The following is a 19,146-nucleotide window of genomic DNA, read 5'->3' as shown; positions in this document are numbered from 1 at the left end:
GTTTGGTTTGCGTATAGTGGTGATTTCTCCATGTTCCTGAATGTTAGAGATGCCAGAATGTGTGATTGAGTAATTGCTGATGTTTGTGCTGGTCTGGATGCTGTTTGTAGAGTTCTTTGTTTTCTTGATAATGATACGCGTCTGTTCTGGAGTGAAAGGGGTTGCATTGTGGTCGAGTGGAAAGGACTGCCTATACTGAGATCATTTTCCAGACTCAGTGCGTGTTGGTGGTAGGTGACATACTGTAAACCGATTGTGTTGTGGTTGACGGGTCTGGTTGCATGTTCTGTTTATGAAGAGATGGTGTTGGGTGTTGGAGATATTGGCAGTTTGAGGCTTGGAGGTGCTTGTTTGTGATTTTGTGATTTTCTTGTGTATATTGTAGAGCTTAAATGGGTCTGTGGGGTGGCCTAGTGTTGTTACAAAGGTTTGCTAGCTTTTATATTTTCTTTATCCTTTTGATTGGGGGGAACAGTTTGTGCGTGTGTGTGTGTGTGTGTGTGTGTGTGTGTGTGTGTGTGTGTGTGTGTGTGTGTGTGTGTGAGAGAGAGAGAGAGAGAGAGAGGGGGGGAGGGGTTGAATCTGAATAAGTTGCATTGTTTTATAAGGCGACCAATATCCGGTGTAATATTGTTTTTCCTCGTAGAATATGGTGTTTATTAAATTTCGTAATGTGGCTATTAGTGTAGGTGATGGGTATAGTATTTGATTGTGCTACAGTATTGTTCTCTTTCTTCGATGAGTGTTGTCCAGTCTGCGTTTTTGTAGTTTGTGTAAGTTATTCCTGATCGCTGTGATTGGGAGTGTATTCCTGGGATGATAATGGTAGGGAGGTGATTTGAAGGAGTCTGGGTTCAGTCCACTAGATGGTTTGAATGAGAGTGAAGCGAATGGAATGTGATTAATGCTGAAGATGGGGTGCGGTGTGCTTGGTGTGGGATGTAGGTGCATTGTGGGACCGTCCATTTTATTTTGACGTAACATTGAGGCCTCGACGGGCGCCCTGGTTGTCTTCATACCAGGCATTCTTTTTAGCGTTATTGTTGCCAGCACAAATAGATGTAAAAGTCTGAGTTAGGAGAGGGGCCGAGAGTTGTACAACCCTGGTACAGCGTGGGAAGTTTCAGGGAGGGAGGGAAAGTAAATGTTAAAAGTGTTGATTTCTTGTTTGTAAATAGAATTGATTTTTAATGTGTCATTCTGAAAAAGTGACTGTATTGTCTGTGTTGCTTCTTTGTAGGGAATGGATGTGTGAATGCAAGTGCTGAGGCCTTCTCCACGACCATCAGTTCCGTCTGTGTGGATGTGTGAGTAGTGACTATGTGGAACTTTGTGTGTAGTTGTGAGCTTTAGTTCTTGTAGGAGTGCAGTGTGTATGATGTGTTCGTGAAGAAAGTCTGCCATTTTTGGTGTTTTGACGCAGAGGACGTCGACATTATTTTACTTGTGATATGTTTATGCAACGTGTTTGATGCGGCATGGGACTAATGTGTGGCTGCGGTGCAGGTGTAGTGTCTGAGTGCAGAAGCTGAGTTGTGCCAGTCACTGTGTAAGTAGGGGGGTTTGTTGGAGGGGTGGGGAGGGACTGCGTTTGGTGTGACAGAGCGAGTGTTTGCGGTCGTGTTGCACTTACATACCTAAGTGCTGTGGTGTTATCTGATATTTGTAAGTGTAGCGCATGTCGTGCGAATCCAGTCTCTGCAGGAGTTACATTGTACAGGTCCACTTGAGCGATTTGCGGTTTTTTTTTCTTTTTTTTTTTTGTCCGACTGTGGGCATAGGCTTCACAGCCTGCTATCAAGGCCCAGCAGTCCTCCTACATACCATACACCTCTACATGTCACCACTTCGGCGCTAACACCCACCGTCCATATTGAATACATGCTTGGGCTGTCTCATGCAGGACTGGTGTATTGGTATTAGCGGGAGTATTTTTACGACATGTCGGCGGGTCTTCTGGTAGATCAGTAAAGCCTGATTTAATGAAATTCAAATCCTTAAACTGTTCCCTGCCCCAGCCGGGATTCGAACCTGGGTCCGTTGGGACTGCAGGCCACCTCTCTACCGATTGAGCCACCGCCGTTTGTGATGTGTAGGGTGCAAACTGGGCAAATGTATCCTGTTAGAGGCTTGGGATTGCTCTCAGTGTCTCCGGCATATGTGGGGAGGGAAATGACTGCCGGATAGTAATTTTCCTTTGTGTAAAAAACGGCACCAGTGAAAGGGGGTTAACTCACCTCATAACAACACAGGCCAACCAAGGAATTAGGTAAGTGAAAAAGAAATGCACATGCAACTTTTTAATAATGCATGGATCCATTCCTAATATTGGTTCACATATATGATAGAAAGTGTACCATCCTAGACTGGACGCACTGAACATGGTAAATGTGTGTTTGAAACCAACATCCTCCTAAAGCGCACTGAGGGTGTTTGGTTATGCTCTTTTTGGAAATGGTAGAGTTGCGTGCGGGAGAGGAAGGCTAGATGGAGTTATTATTATTATTATTATTATTATTATTATTATTATTATTATTATTATCATCATCATCATCATCATCATCATCATTATTATTATTATTATTATTATTATTATTATTATTATTAACATAACTGAAGAATCTCTTCTTATCAGGGTTCTCATAGCTAAGTATAATGCCATTGGAGACTTTGTCAATCCAGCATAGGACGACTGCTGCTGCTGCTGTTGTTGTTATTGTTGTTGTTGTAATCCTAAAATTAACTGAGCAAAAACACGTTATAATGCAAGACACTGGCCACATCAGTTGGGCGCTCCCACAGATTTTTTATTAAAGTTATATTCAGAGATTGTGCTGTGATGGTGCGGTGCATGAGGGTAACTGGCAACCGATATACAGAGAGGTTTTCATTCATTCATTGCCAGACGCCATGTATCCCAAACGGGGTGGCCAAGGGCTTAGAGTTAATTGTTTTACAGGGAGGGGCACTAATCCTCCACCAACCCCACTTGACATGTAGGGATGAAAGGAACCTGGTATGTCGCTGGGTTGAGCTGGCGACACCTTTGTGACTCGCCCCGCACCACCTTACTTCACCTTGGCTGAAGAGGTATTACTGCTAATCGCTGCTGGTGACATGACTGTGTATTTTCTTTTGTGCTGGTGCCTCTGCGACTTTCTTCACCCTTTGCCGTGTGAGAGCGGCTATCAGAACCTCCAGCAGGAACACCAGTCCGGCCACCACCATGCCTGCAAATGGAGAGATGAGAAAAGATTGCACATCCCTTGAATCCGCCTGAAGTCCTTCTTATTAAACCCGAAAGTGCTGGAAGCACGGTGGGTGTAATGTTTTCCTCGGCACGTGTGTGTCTGTCTGTGTGTGAGAACAATATAAATAAAACAGATTTGATCCTATTAAACCATATTTAATGGAAATGTTGATGGTGAATCAAGGTAAAACATACTGTTCCTAGAACAGATCAAAGACCAGTGTGTCATGGCAAAGGCAACTAATACAGTTTTGATCCGATTCGATTGAACCCTAGTGGAAGGGTTGAGGATAAGACAAAAACGAAGAGATTTCAGATCAGTCGATCACAGATCAAAGTTCTACCCGTGTGTGTGTCTGTGTGAATAAAATAACTATACAATTTTGATCTGATATGGGCCAAACTTGCTGGAAGGGTTGAAGGACAGCCAGTGACTGACTTACTGTTTTTTTGTTAAGTAAATCAGGTCAGGGGTCAGTATCACATGACAAGGTCAACATGAGTAGTTTTGATCCATGTAGGCCATATATACTTGGTGGAATGATTGAGGATAAGGCAAGGACGTAGGGGGGTTGATTTTGAGAGCGATAAATCATAGATCAAGGTCACAAGCTTTTTTTCTTTTCTTTTCTTTTTTTTTTATACTAGCGACTGTCCCCTTACCATTGTCAGTATACGAAAGAACAACCACTATTTACTGCATAAGCAAGTAACACATGGGGGGGTCAACATTCAATATGATAATCGTGTCTATGAGGTAATTTTTCAACATTATTTACGTGCGACAATATTTAGATTAAATTAGCTTCCAGTGTTTTTTAATTTGCCTTTTGAGGAAACAGAAAAATGGAGAATTACAGCTTTGAACTCACCCCCAACGTAGACGGAGAACACCCCGTAGAAATCCCCCAGCTCGAGTGGCCTAAGGTCCGTGGGTGTGGTGGCAGCGATGGGCTTGAGGCACTCCGAGGCGTTGGCCACCTCGTTCTCGTATAGGTGCTGCAGGATACCGAACTCCTTCAATCTACGCAATCTGAAGTAGTAGTAGTAATACTAATAATGATAATATTAATAATAATAATAATAATAATAATTTAATAATAATAATAATTGCATTCCTGAAATTGCGAAGGCAATATTCATAGAACTCCATATTCCAGATGAAATTACTTTTGTTACTGTTGTTGCCGTAATATTAAGGGAGTTTTCGTATGACTGAAAATTTTTTACGGATTTTGACCTTTGACCTTGAGATCAAGGTTAAGGTCATTCATACTATACCGGTACAGATCATGTTCACTCATGACCCAATACATTTCCAACGAGTTCGGTCAAAATCGGCCAAATACTTTCCGATTTAGCACTATCACAAATTGGGCGGCCATTTTGATTTCCCTTAGTATTTCAAAAGTATTTGCTGGATCTCAGTACCAATACCCATGTGCAATAGTATATATTGACGACTACATACTGGAACAACTGCACAGCGATCGATTCTGCAGTTTTTGCTGCGGAGGAGAACAAAAATTAAGAAAAATACTTAGAGGGCGCTAGTGCGGCGCTAATGCCAGGAAAGAAAAAATGTGCCAAACGAAGCCTGCAACCGAGATATATCACTCCCGAAAATTTCGAGTCTCGAACGGCCTTGGAATGCCAGCCATCTAATTTCCCCCCTACACACAATAATAATAATAATAATAATAATAATAATAATAATAATAATATCTGTGCTATCAGTAAGAACTCCACAGAATGTGGAGTTCATAACAACAATAAAAAGTAGAAAGCAGAGTGTGAGTGTTGTGATGCGATGGAGAGGGAAACCAAGATCAACCGCAGCTTTTAAGGGAAGCTGAATTACGGGAAGGTTAATGACGGTAGAGTGTTTGGAAGAAGATCTTCCGAGACACTGAACAGCTCCACACATTGAAGTGAGAACCCACGTTACAGTTGGGACAGCCAGATATCAGGGGAATGATTGTGGGATGCTGGGAAGGAGAAATATACCAAGAACAAGATCGCGGTGCTTGGAGGAAGTAGTAGTCCAAAAACAAGAAAGTCGAGGAATTTGGAAGCAGACGTATAACAAGAATGTAAAAGAAGAGACTGGGGAACTTGGAAGATGTGCATGTGTGGGAAGGCTTTTGATGAAGAAGAAGGAGGAGCTTAGAAGGTGTGTGTGTGTGTGTGTGTGTGTGTGTGTGTGTGTGTGTGTGTGTGTGTGTGTGTGTGTGTGTGTGTGTGTGTGTGTGTGTGTGTGTGTGTGGGAAGGTTGCTGAGTGTAGTGTGTTTGGATGAAGAATGGGTAGCTTGGAAGATGTGTCAAGGATGATTATTGAGTGCAGTGTGTTTGGATGGTGAAGAATGGGAAGCATGGAAGTTATGTGTGTGGGAAGATTATTGAGTGAAGTGTGTTTGGATGGAGAATCAGACCAAAAACAAGATGTATCTGGGAAGATTAATTAGAGAAGTATCTTTGGAAACAGAAGTACACCAGAAAATGAGAAGAGGGAAGAAATATGAGTGTTTTGTTAGTAAGAAAGTGTGGGTGAGAACAAGATGGGTCGAAAGCTAAATGACTTTACTGTTACGACGTCTTATATTCTTGTCGGGGGACCTTGACTAGTGAAAGTTTAATTTTCTCCTGTATAACAAATATTGTAATATGGCAACTTTACATTAATATCCACAAGGCAATATTAACGTGGCATCTGCAGAAAAATAATGCAAGGAAAACATGTAACTAAACCCATGATAATACTCCTCCTTCGACTAACAGAATTTCCCACAAGTAAATATGATCGCTTTGTGAGGTCAAGAATTTAACATATACCCGCAGCAAGAACAATAAAACAGATGAACCATAAACAATTACCTTTCTAAAACGATTATGTCAGGTATTGATTTCCTCATCTGGAGGCCGTACAATCTTATTCAAAGGCAATCCTGTAATGAGTCTGTTATAAAAAAAAATATGAACTCACATTTTGTTGACTTTGGGTATGAGGGTAGAGTTCTCGGGAAATGCGAGGCTGATGCTGGTAGGCAGAATACCCTTAGAGATGACATAAAGCTTGCAGTACCCGCTCTGTTCAAGAAAATAAACGGAATATCTTAGGTCATTTTTTTTCTTAAGTAGAAGACATACAAGTACATTTTCACTTACGACTTATACTGTCTTGGTTGATAGTTATGACCTGTCTCTTTCTTCCCTCTAATATCTTACATAGCTTTCTCCACCACTAAGTTATAAATTGGGATGGGAAGAGGACAAAGATGAGGTAGTAGATTTGAGGACGCCTGAAGCTACTAAACTCCCACTCTAGGACTTGTAGTATTTGGCAGTCATGATAAAGCAAGATGTAGCATGAACTCATTTTGAACTATTTTCTACTGGTTAATATTCTGAATAAATTTAACTGTATCTATGGCAAAGAAACGGCTGTAAGACATAATACAGCAATCAGCCCAACAGTACAAGCGCGGTACATTAATTTATCTGAAACTGTATACTTGAGCAAAAAAGTGTCGATGTGCATGCAAAGGAAAGCAATCTGATAATACAGGCGATGTATAGTGTAATATGCCAGTAAGACAATTTATTTACCTATCTAATCTCGTAAGGAGTGGCCACAAACAAATCGGCTCCATGTCGCCCTGTCCCCTGCCATTACGCTGCCTTCCTCTCAACTCACACCCCCCTCCCTCATAGACCTCTCCACTCCATCCGTCCATCTCATCCTAGTTCTTCCCCTCCCTGTCCCCCCTTCCACCTGAATCACATACACATTTCATGATTAATATCCCTTCTTTTGTTGGAGTTCATTATACTGCTTGTGGTGTATTATATAGCAAGTATTATTATTACATGCACATGGAAATACAAGTTTAAGGGAAGATCGCGAGCTTTAATCACCACGTAAGATATGACCAGATCCCTCCTGTCCGTTCTTTTTTTTTCTTTGATCGTGTGTAGGCGGGGGAGAAACGGATGGGTGGGTGGGTGTGGGCGGGAGCGTGGTGGACAGAGACAGAGTGAGGAGAGATGGTAAAGTCAGGGATGAGGCATGCTGTGTAAAGTTGGGCTTATGCTTCAACCTTCAGTCTCAGGGTCAGGGCTATAAGTTAGAATCTGGTTGGTAATGACAGACGAGGGAAGTTATTTGGGTTTTGACTCGAGGCTGATAGTACAGGATGGTTTATTCGGAAGCTAGTATCAAAAATTCTGAACTGGAGATTTTAATGGTGGTTGGTATAAGATGAAACTGGAAAGATTTAAAATATAGCTACTTGACTGTGCCATCGAAGTCTGCCTGTTAATATCCGTAAAATGTAAGTACTTCCTTAAAATTCTTTTGTAGGTAGATCATTAGACTAGTAGGTAATAAGAATGATTTATAAAAGCTTACTGTATATGGGCTACTTTACAATAATTTGCATGATGATCTTTCCGCCAGTCTTTTTTTTCTTTTCCCTGCCGGCTGTTTGGCTGTAGAGAGTGGCGGGCAGAGAACAGCCTCCCTCATTTATATCTTTTTCTCACAAGCATAAGAGACATTTTGATAATCAGTTTTATAATGGCAAATAAATGCGTTCTTTGCCAATGGACCTCATGTTATATGTAATGCTCATATTGTGTGAATCCCTACATCCCCTATTACTGCCTCCAAACCCTTGCCAATCCCTTTCTGTCCCTAAAGAATCAACCCATGTGCCACCCAAGCCCTGCGCCCACACAGCGCTGTACATACCCTGGTGAATGCGTCTGCCACAAGGAGCCTCAGTGCGCTCATCACCCCAAAACCGGCAGTCCGTCCCTGATGCAGCATCCGCACGTTGCCTTGGATGTCGGGGCTCACGTGGATCTGGTCCCTGATCCGACCCAACGTGGAGTTCTGAGATGTGCTCTGAAGTTAGGAAAAGGATGAACGTTTATTTAGTGAAGAAAGAATACATCGAATTCTTATAGTCAGAGAGAGTCAGATCAAAGAGAGTCAAATCAAAACATGTGTAATTACATACGTCTAGACACACTTTTTACTCCACATTTGAATGCGAAAAGAACGATTAAATGATTTAGGTCTTGTAAACAGGATTGAATCAAAGGCTTTTTGCCTCATCAGTTCACCTCCTCTCACTGACTCCCCTCAACCACTCCGTTGTAGTGTTGCATCTTTATCACATCATTATTTGCTACTTCAATGGCCACAGCATCAAACTCCTCTCCTCCCCCCCTCTTCCTACCAGTTCAGAGCCTAGTAAGCTATGAACGTAGGAGTGTGTTTTGACGGCCTTGGTACATGTAGGACTCAACAATTGTGAAACTGAAAAAAAAAAATGTTGACTCAGAGGAAGCTGTTAGACTAGTGAGGATGGCCGCCAAAGAACATGTTGAAACTGGAGAAGCTTCCTTAACCAAAGAGACTACACACCTAAGTGCTATTCATCTGGAGTGGTTAGCCAGTCTATAATAAGCAGATTGCCGGATAAGACGAGTCCGGATTAGGCGAGCTTTTCTGTATAGGGAGAGGATGATCCACGTCTTATATAATGCAGTTCTCCTATGTTGCAGGGACAGTTCAGTTAGCATTTTTGGATTCTTTCTTGCATTATTTTCTACTACTATCACCTTTTTCATTCATTTTACTGTCTGATTATTTAAGCCCATTGTTTGTATGGCTAATTATTACCTTTTTGCTCTAACTTGGCCTAAAAGTGCCATTTCTCGACCTTGAATGGTTAGTTGTAGCAATAGATTACAAGTGGACTATGTTGTTAGTCACGAAGAAGTGTCATCAGAAGCAAGTAGAATCCAAATAATGTCACTGCCACTAAGCTAAGTGAAACAGGTTACAAAAGTAAGAAATTTTGGGCCAGCTTAGAGTGAAAGCAATATACAAATGCCATGAGGCTGGTAAAAAGTCTATATCCAGTACTTTGATGTATTTAAGTGTCTGATTATTAACGTCCACTGTTTGTATGGTCAAGTACTCGTAGTAATGTCGTAAGGCAGGTAAAAAGTCTTTGCTCCCCACGAAAGCGGATTGAGCTGTACCCACAACACATACATGACAAAGAGGGCAATTTATGGAACACTGAGCCATCCCCGCAACACACACAGATGATAGAGAGCGGGATTTATGAACACTGAGCAGTCCCTGCAACACACACGTGGTAGAAAGAGCAATTTACGGAACACTGAGCCCTTCCCGCAACACACACATGATAGAGAGTGCGATTTATGGAACACTGAACCGTCCCTGCATCTCACACACACACATCAAGAGTGCAATTTACAGACCACTTTCTCTACACCTGATTCAGTTAATGTAGGGAAGAGATTTTTATTGATTTATTACAGCAAAACCCTTAACCACTCCAGCCAGATGACGCGTTATTCGTCATATTCTCCGTACCGCATTATTTTATTTAGCCTAGGATTGACTTTTTCATGGCCGTATTCTCGTCGGTTAAGGAAGCACCCTGACACTTCTTCCTAACCGATTTATTTTGATTATTTCACCTTGCCATCCTCTTCTTTACTGCTTAAGTCATTTGAGGATCACCACACTCTGCATAAATAATGTACAGTACATAACAATATTAGCCAATCATATCCACACACACACACACACACACACACACACACTAACGAAGAGGTGTTAGGAAGCTTCCAGTATGATGTGTATGTGAACTGTTAGTATTAATATGATGTACTATATACGTAACGTACAAGAACATACTAAGGAGAAAGATGCATAATAAGTCACCAAGGAGAAGATGTTTGACGTTTGATGCATGCCAGAATACAAGGAGATATAGCTATAAAAAATCAGCAAGGAAAAGGCACCGGAGGTATGGAAATATGAAGAAGAAATATAAACAGCCAAGGAAGAGGTGCTAAGAGTATATACCATGCATGAAAATAGTAATGAAATATATGCGTAATAAATCGCCCAGGAAGAGGTGCTAAGAATATATACATGCAAGAAAATATTGAGGAGATAAATGCATAATAAGTCACCTAGGAAGAGATGCTAATAGTATATACATGCAAGAAAATATTGAGGAGATAATAATAAATCGCCAAGGAAGAGGTCTTAGGAAACCAAGTCAAGGAAAACAGCGATTCTCTTAAATACGTACACTCAGGGCATAATCGGCGAGGCTGCCCTTAATCACGAACACTGGGATGTCCGTAGCGCCCAGTTCCTCGAGGTTGGTGAACGGCAGAGGGATGCTGGGAAGGATGAGCATTGCCTGAAATCGAGTCGCCAAAAAAAGGAGATTCAGAGAGGCTGCCGATAACAGGTCCAAAGGCGTTAGTGATCATGTTCTCAGGGTTAAAATGTCACCAAGAATACTTTAGAAAGACGTCAAGAAGTAGCTTACAATAATTAAACATAGTAGAGGTCCACTAGAAAAAAATATATATGTTGGTAAATGGATGTATGTAAGGTGATCCACGTGTTATGCTTCCAATTTTCGTATGTCGGATCAGCTTTGTCAGCGTTACCAGTGCCTACGCTCTATAATTTTCCACTGCCCGTTACCTATTTCATTTGTGTGTGTGTGTGTGTGTGTGTGTGTGTGTGTGTGTGTGTGTGTGTGTGTGTGTGTGTGTGTGTGTGTGTGTGTGTGTGTGTGCCTAAATCCAAAAAAATACATCATTCATTAGCAGTTTCGTAAGGGACTCAGCCTATCACTGCTCCTCACAAAAACAAACTGATCCGTCCTCACGACACACGAGAAGCTGTGATGTTGTATATTTGGACAGTCCTGTATATTTCTAGACCCAAAAGAATATCGCTAATAAATATCGTAATATGGCTAAAGGATGGCAGGACCCGTAAAAGCACTGTTGCTAAAGAACATGGATATATATCTAGAAGGAGGTATATTCATCCATCTGTACAGCCAGATTCATCTATCCATCAGTTATCCAGTCTTTTTTGACCCCATCAGGAGCGTAGGGGCCCAGGGCTAGACCCCTGAATCCTGACATTTAAGGCCAGAGTAAGCAGCCCTTCCTTCCCGAGAAACCCTTTAGCATGTACCTCAGTGTAGAACCACCTTAGAGTTCACTACCTCGAGTGAGTGGATGGAGAGCTTCCCCCCAACCTATAAAAAGGCTAAAATAATAAGCTTACCTTGAGGTTGGATCGGTACACAGTGGCCAGAATGAAGGAAGCCAGAAGCCACAGCCCGCCCACCACCCGAACCACACCGCCCTTTGGCTCCCACGGCACCGCTGCCACGGACAAATATTTTACTTAGAAAAAAATCGCCGTCTCTTCACCTTACCTGGGACTAAAATTGCCATCTCTCCATTTTAATTGAGACTAAAATTGCCGTCTCTCTATCTTAGCTGCTTACTTCTAACAATAGAGTAGTGCTAGGATATGATGCTAGTCAAGAAGAAGTGCTGTGGAAAAGATACATAGCCGTAGCACAGTCTGTCACCGAGGTATGTGAAATGAGCTGCGAAAGGACGAAAATCCGGGCCGGGAAAGGTGAAATAATTACAGTAATCAAGGGAAAACTTTAAAAGAATAGTGATAATGCTGAGGCTGTAGACAGAAACATGAATATTTGTAAAAAGAAACACCCTAACAGATGAACACGCTAGGCACATGAACACCCTAGGCACATGAACACCCTAGACAGATGAACACCCTAGACAGATGAACACCCTAGGCACATGAACACCCTAGGCACATGAACACCCCAGGCACATGAACACCCCAGGCACATGAACACCCTAAGCACATGAACACCCCAGGCACATGAACACCCTAAGCACATGAACACCCCAGGCACATGAACACCCTAAGCACATGAACACCCCAGGCACATGAACACCCTAAGCACATGAACACCCCAGGCACATGAACACCCTACTTATCTGTATTGCATCACATTATCGAGAGCCTCCAGCAACCTCCCAGGCACTAAATCTATGGAAATCCCTCACTCCGGTTGGGGCATTCTAACCACTATACCACCAGAAGTTCAGTCAAAGAAATAAATCTTTCCAGCTAAGTCTGAAGAATATTTACAAAAGGCGAAATGCAATGAAAACCCCTATCTCTACCAGTGCGTTTTTTCAGATGTTTCGTTTCTCCGCTAAGTATTCACCAAACTGTAGGAAGATTCTGTCTCTCTGTCTCTCTCTCTCTCTCTCTCTCTCTCTCTCTCTCTCTCTCTCTCTCTCTCTCTCTCTCTCTCTCTGTTTAGCTTTTGGAACAGCAACTATATGACTCTGGGACAATACTCTCAAGGGCAAGGTCGTTCGCAATCTAAAACTTAGGTAAAAAAAAAAAAAATGAACTTGTAGCCTAATCCAAGGTCAAGAAGATTGGATTGGGTGTCAAAATGATAGTCTGATTTTGTGTTTTTCATGATTTTGAGTGGTGTATATTCCATCATATCCATCCTGATTTTTAAAAACTCATATTCTTGCTGTCTCAAGGGGGCTTTCTTCAGTTTGGCAGACATTTTCAAACAGGGGGGGTTTAATGCAGCCTTCATTAAAGTCAGCCACTGTGGGAGGCATCTGTTAAGCTAAATAAATATAATTAAGATGCAGTAAACGTAAAACACGTAAATGATTCATTGTTACTATTAACTTATACATACTGTGTGAGTGAGTGGGAGGGCAGTCAAATGGTGGGTGACAGAGCGACTTGGAGGCGTTTTTTCTTCGGCCACCCTTTGCGGGATTAGGGCGTCGGGCTATAGATAGATAGATAGATAGATAGAGTCCGACTTCAGGCCTAGACTTTAAAAACCCTTTCATGACGGTCAGTGGTCCTCCTGTTTGCCACGCACCCCTTTTTAAATGAATTCTTGCAGTTTTCAGACCATAATGTTCATCTTAAGAGGGATGTTGGAATTTTAGGTGTTAAATGATGCCTTCGTTAATCCCTTCACTACAGTACAGCTCTTCTAAGTTTAGTAGTAGTAGTAGTAGTAGTCTCAACCATGGACTCATCTGGACGTGAACCTCATGGACTGCAGGAAATTAATGCTGCAGTTCACCATCCTCCTTTTGGGTGGTGGGGGAGTTGAGCGATGCTTGTGCTTCCGGGCAGGTGCATCGACGTCACTGCATGAAGGCGTCCCTCTCAGTGCTTAATGAAATCGTTAAATAGCGACAAAAACAAAGTAATACGCCATAGTTCTGAAAGGAGTTGATTGGAACATGATGATGATGATGATTGTGTATTATTATTATTATTATTACTTATTATTATTATTATTATTATTATTATTATTATTATGAGGGCCTTGGAGTCAGAAGGGTTAATGAATCAGCCAACCACCAGCCTCTCATTTTCATATTACAAGATTTACCAGGTGGTGTTGCGAATATTTATGTAGATTGCATTTCCTAATTTTCAAGACCAAGTTCATTAGGAAATTGTATTCGTTGCCGAGAACAGTTAGTCTATTTATCATCCAATTCGTTTTTGTCTCATCGGGAGCGTAGGATCCCTGGGCTAGGCTACGCAGTCCCGACTTTTAAGGTGATTGTGACTAGCCCCACTCGCCTTTGAGACACATTATGTAATCATTAAGGCTCAGCCATCCCTTAGATGTAAACCCCTACGATCCCCATCCGGTTAGAGAGAGAGAGAGAGAGAGAGATGGAAGTTGGAGGAATTACGTCTAGCATCTGTGAAAAAAAAAAAAAGTCATACCACGCTGATTGCCTCGCTTGTCATCCAATCACCGAAATTACCTGCATAAAATTTCCACCTCATATATCTCAAACCTCAACCTTGTCTGATTCGCTTTGCCGACGCAGACGACTCGGTATGTGGCCAAACCTCTCATGAAACCTACACTGAGCCAGGAGACACCCAAGAGTCCAGTGTAGGGCCCTGCGGAGAGTTGGTGGGACCCTGCGGAGTGTTGGTGGGGCCCTGCGGAGTGTTGGTGGGGCCCTGCGGAGTGTTGGTGGGGCCCTGCGAAGAGGTGGTGGGGTGTTGGTCTCTTTGGTGTTGGCGCCTGGGGGTCGGTGCTCCCCTTCCCCTTCCCCGTCACCCTCACCCACACCCCTGCCGGCCATACATCAAACTAGTGTGAGGTATTGCAGGTGACCCATTGTGTTTAGTTTTGGTTAGCATTATTGTATTATATGATTTTATGTTCATGTGATTATTACCTCTTGTACTGGTGGATTACACACACACACACACACACACACACACACACACACACACACACACACACACACACACACACACACAAAATAAAACTCTGGCTCTTTTCGTTTGCCTGAGGATAAACACCATACTAAATTTAACCGAGATCAAGAAAATTGTATGGTTTCCAGCAGATTTTCCTTTCCCTATGCAGTAATGTGAAAATCTTGGACTGGCTGTGTAAATAGTAAGTTCACGACATGGAGGCGATTTGTTTGAGGCCACCCCTTACGGGATTAAGGCGTTTGGCAATAGATAGATAGATAGATAGACGACATTATAAAAGTAGGTCATATTACTGCTAACCAATCAACGTGCAATAAATCCAATAACTGTATACCTAAAACCAGTCTCGTTCGTGTCACAGTTGTAACAAACACATGACAAGAAGAGAAGGAAATCTTGCAGGTGATTGTTCATTTGTTTAAGTTAGTATATGTTCATGCGTAACTTCACCTGACACGTACGGTTTGCGAGTGGATGTGTCGTGAGCCACCTGGACAATGAAGGTAGCCAGCACCACCAACACGGCACACGCACAGAGCACTAGCCACACCTGGGGAGACAGGAAAGAAAGCAGGATGTCAGTTGAGAGAGAGAGAGAGAGACAGACAGACAGACAGACAGACAGAGAGAAAGCGAGCGAGGGAAGGTAAGTTGGAGAGATTGTCAAGCATCTCTAAAAGAAAACTTATCTCTCTGTATGTGTCTACGAGTAACTCAATTATTTTCTGGCCATTACCCCAAGTACTGTATGTAGTTTTTTTCACATGACAGAACTGGGTCACTGACGACTACTCAGCTGTGCATACATGAATATCGATGTGCCGAAGTAATGAGGTAAGAATGACACTGTGTTTACTCTTGTAGGTTAGTTTCACCTGTTTGAACTATACCGCTACCACAAACTGAACACCTAGTTATGATTGCATACTGATTTCTGTAGTAAGTCTTGGCAAACATGAAATGCAATATTCTCGTGCTGACTGTAATAATTTTATACTTCGACTAGGTCCATTTGCAATTAGCTCTTCAACAAGTAAGTGGTATTTTTTTTTATATATAATGCTGATACTCTGTGTAATTATTATTTACTAAGAACATCCATTTTGTCTTCAATACCCCTACGAATGCAGTGTGAGTGGTGGGCCCAGTAATTCTTCTGTTGGCAAAAAGAAATGACACTGCTAATGTTTGCACGGGTAAAATACAAAGGCCTGACTTATGCCAAAAATTTTCTACACATAAAACAGTGTGTTATTATTTCTGCCTCCCTCTCACTTTAAGGAGCTACAATATTCTGCTCATTTTAATTGGCCCTAAAACTGCCAGCTCTCCATCTCACGTGCTGAACTTTTACCAGAAATTAACAGCAGAATATGATGCTATACACTGTCTCCATGCACTTGACCTAAAACTGTCACATGTCCATCTCAAATGCTAAACTGTAACAATGTATACTAAACTGCGATGCTGCGCTCTGACCACTTTAATTCAGCTTAAAACTATCATCTCTCCATCTCGAACGCTGAACTCTAACAAGAGAAACCACATTAGACTGGTTCTGTACTGTATTCACTTTAATTTGTCCTAAAAATACTCGTACTTGATCTTGAATACTGAGCTGTACCAAGAGAACACTAGAATATGATGTTATATTCTGCCGAGGTGGACTGAAATTGCCAGCTCTCCATCTTGAACGCTGACCTGTGGCAAGATGTTAAAATTATATATATGATGCTACGCTTTGTCCACGTTAACTTGGACTAATATTGCCATCCTCCATCATGTATCCAGAGCTGATGATGAACACAGAAATACGATGTCATACTTGTCCATATTAAGTTGGCCTAAAACCACCATCCCTCCATCATGAAAGCAGAGGTGTAGCAAGCGATGAACAATACAATATGACGCTATTCACGAGCGGTTCAATGTGGTACTATTCGCGAAGTGCTATGGAGAGGATTCAGGACCCAAGTATACTTTTAAAATGCCACTGAACCACAATAAACAGCAATAGGACGAAAATCTCCAAGTTGAGATGGTGTCAGAAGCAGGGTGTCAAAAGCAACCACAGTACTTTTTCGCAAATCATAGAGTGTCAGAAGCACCGACAGTTCTTCCTCAAAAATTATAGGGTGTCAGTCCAACGCTACCCGGTACTTAGTTCTTGATTCTAGTGACATAATTTTTTATAATATTCTTCCATATTCTAGATGGCTGTGTTCAACTTCGGAAAGGCTGTTTGTATTGAAAGGGATCGTGAAACCTGTGCCCATACTTCTGTTACTCTCATCTAATTAGCATGAAATAAGCTGGAAATAACAAACCTATAGATAAACGACGCCTTCTGTCTGTAGGGCTTAGGGTTAAAATTAATTGTTAAAACATATTCAGAACGTTTTGAGTACTTTCAGATTTTGTGTGAGATGTTCTAGTGTTGAGATAATAACTACTAAAGTTTGCTTGATCCTTCTCCAGTACAAGGCCGAATGAGTCTTTCAGAAATACATACTCGTTACCTTGGACCATTTTAGTAAGGAAAGTTAAACATTGACAGAATAGTCCAATACAAAATGACATCATTCCAATATCACCATAACTCATGCTAGCCACAGCACTGCAAAACAAGTCAGTGGAAGTGGACGTTTAGCACTGAGGGAAAAAGTCAGTGTCAGTTGAGGCTTGTTAATTACTGTGTACATAATTATATTCTCTTTTTTTATTTATTTATATGGATAGAGAAGCTAATTACACCCGCTATTAACGCAGCCAGTAAGAGGAACCGAGGTAATGAGAAATGAAAGGCGGATGTCGGTGGCCTTGAAAAGTTGACTGACGACTTGAAGAGAAGAGAAAATCAAATCCTCCATACACAGACGCAGAGTTGATGGATAGCTTTCCTACAATGTAAATATTTATAGTTGCATTTTGTAGGTGTTTTAGATCCGATCTGGTTATGAGTCAATAAAGTACGAGTATACAAACCAAAGAAAATGTAGCAAACGTTATTTTATATATTCTTGAGAAGCATTGCACCACTGATAATAGCAGGGGAATCTCTTAAAAACTCTCCACGTACAAACATCTAAATCGTGTAATATCTGAGAAATCACGGAGACAGATTATCAAGAAAATTAACAGATGTTCATGCAAGAAGAAGAAACCATACCCAAGCCGTGTATGGCTTAACGAAGCCTGCCACATCAGCCTGGGGTGTGGGTCTGGTGTAGATAACCCGGGTCTCGTCCATGAATAGGGGCACACTGAAGTCGACAGCCTGCCAGCGGAGGTGAGAGATGCCCACGGGTGTCATCGATAAGTCACCTTCCTGAAAAAATAAATAAATAAATAAATAAAAAGGTTAATGTGGCTATGACTGTGACAAGGAAGCCCCCTAACTCTACCTCAGTATACGTTCGGGACCATTCAGTTTTACATCCAGCTCCCAGATTCAGAGATATCAAAGCTTTAACATAACAGGGGATTAATTATCGTCCTAAGGCGTCGTGAACATATCGAAGAAAAGTAAAATCATCCAAGCTATGACTTTGCATATGTTTTTCTAGTTTTATATATTCCTCGCACAACACTGGAAGGACATTTAATTCTCTCACTGTACCGTACCAAGAGTATTTGCTGAGCCTTTACCAGAAACTACTGTAAATTACTCCCAGCGCCTCTGCTATGGCTCAGCTCCAGTAAAATCTCAGCCACAAACTTTTACCGGACCAGTTCAGCAATAAAGATATGATACTTTCATTTCACAGTTTTAGCTGGGAAATAATGTTATATGTCCTTTGACCAATTTACGATACATTTCAACCTGCCAGCTTTCTCTAGTGGCATTACATAACTGAAAAATATCCCGCCATCTTTTGGGGTTCGAAGGTTTATCTATGCAGGTAGGCTTCAATTTATTTTTATTATTATTTTTTTTTTTGCTAGACCACAAAACGCTTACATTACAAGTATAAGGACAACCCTGTATAACTAACGCCATGTGTGTGTGTGTGTGTGTGTGTGTGTGTGTGTGTGTGTGTGTGTGTGTGTGTGTGTGTGTGTGTGTGTGTGTGTGTGTGTGCCCTTTCTACAACTGGAGGAGTTAGCCTCATCAATCCATTCCTTGCTAATGTGTTCTACTAAAATGCATCAAATCTTCACGTTCAGTACCCACACTAGGAGAAAAACACGTAATCTCAGTGACAGATTAAAAATTGTCTTCATGGACTCACCCTTCTCTGAAAATGTCCGAGGAGTCCCGTGTAAGTCCCATTGTCAAGGCGACGTCCGTATTCTCGTCCAGTTGGCACCATGACACGGTAACTGGAGAGAGAGAGAGAGAGAGAGAGAGAGAGAGATTCCTTTATAAGTCTTACCATTTCATTACGATTTTGTTCAGCATAGGACAGTTTTTTCTTTTTTTTTTGGGGGGGGAGGGGTCTCCATGGGTTAGGTGTAGCTTTCAGGAACCACTTCAGTACGAGAACTCTTACTTCAGCTGAATTAGGTCAAAAGTCAAAGCCAAATGGTAAATTAAAGAGGACGTCATTCGCATTTCAGGGGTCAAGTGAGGTCAGGAGAAGTCAGATGGTTGAAATGTTTATTGTCGGTTGTTAAGGAAGGTCCCTAACACCTCATTCTCACCGATTTATTTTTGGATACGGCTGGGCAGTATCGTTT

The 19,146-nt window shown here is 41.7% G+C and overlaps 1 protein-coding gene across 1 annotated transcript; it reads right to left on the bottom strand.

Annotated features, from left to right (window-relative positions):
- Window positions 1-3,099: 3,099 nt before the first annotated feature.
- Window positions 3,100-18,779, bottom strand: LOC145396768 (glutamate receptor ionotropic, kainate glr-3-like). The gene is made up of 10 exons (XM_080270058.1): window positions 18,699-18,779; window positions 17,636-17,794; window positions 14,928-15,016; window positions 14,099-14,313; window positions 11,401-11,501; window positions 10,397-10,510; window positions 8,002-8,157; window positions 6,235-6,338; window positions 4,123-4,283; window positions 3,100-3,230 (listed from the first exon to the last, which is right to left on the bottom strand). Exons 1-10 carry the CDS (start codon window positions 18,777-18,779, stop codon window positions 3,100-3,102), a joined length of 1,311 nt encoding a protein of 436 aa, XP_080126184.1.
- Between the last annotated feature and the right edge of the window lie 367 nt (window positions 18,780-19,146).

This window comes from Coenobita brevimanus, chromosome 4 (genome assembly GCF_032717465.1).
Source record: "Coenobita brevimanus isolate Jiangsu-jjx chromosome 4, ASM3271746v2, whole genome shotgun sequence".
Lineage (NCBI taxonomy): Eukaryota > Metazoa > Arthropoda > Malacostraca > Decapoda > Coenobitidae > Coenobita > Coenobita brevimanus.
This window is presented reverse-complemented; position numbering and strand designations above follow the sequence as displayed.

Coding starts and splice junctions, on each gene's coding strand:
- LOC145396768 (XM_080270058.1), bottom strand. CDS start 18,779: ATGGTGCCAACTGGACGAGAATACGGACGTCGCCTTGACAATGGGACT. Junction 10,511..11,400: donor TGTACCGATCCAACCTCAAG/GTAAGCTTATTA, acceptor ACTCGATTTCAG/GCAATGCTCATCCTTCCCAG. Junction 8,158..10,396: donor TCGCCGATTATGCCCTGAGT/GTACGTATTTAA, acceptor TCCTAACTTCAG/AGCACATCTCAGAACTCCAC.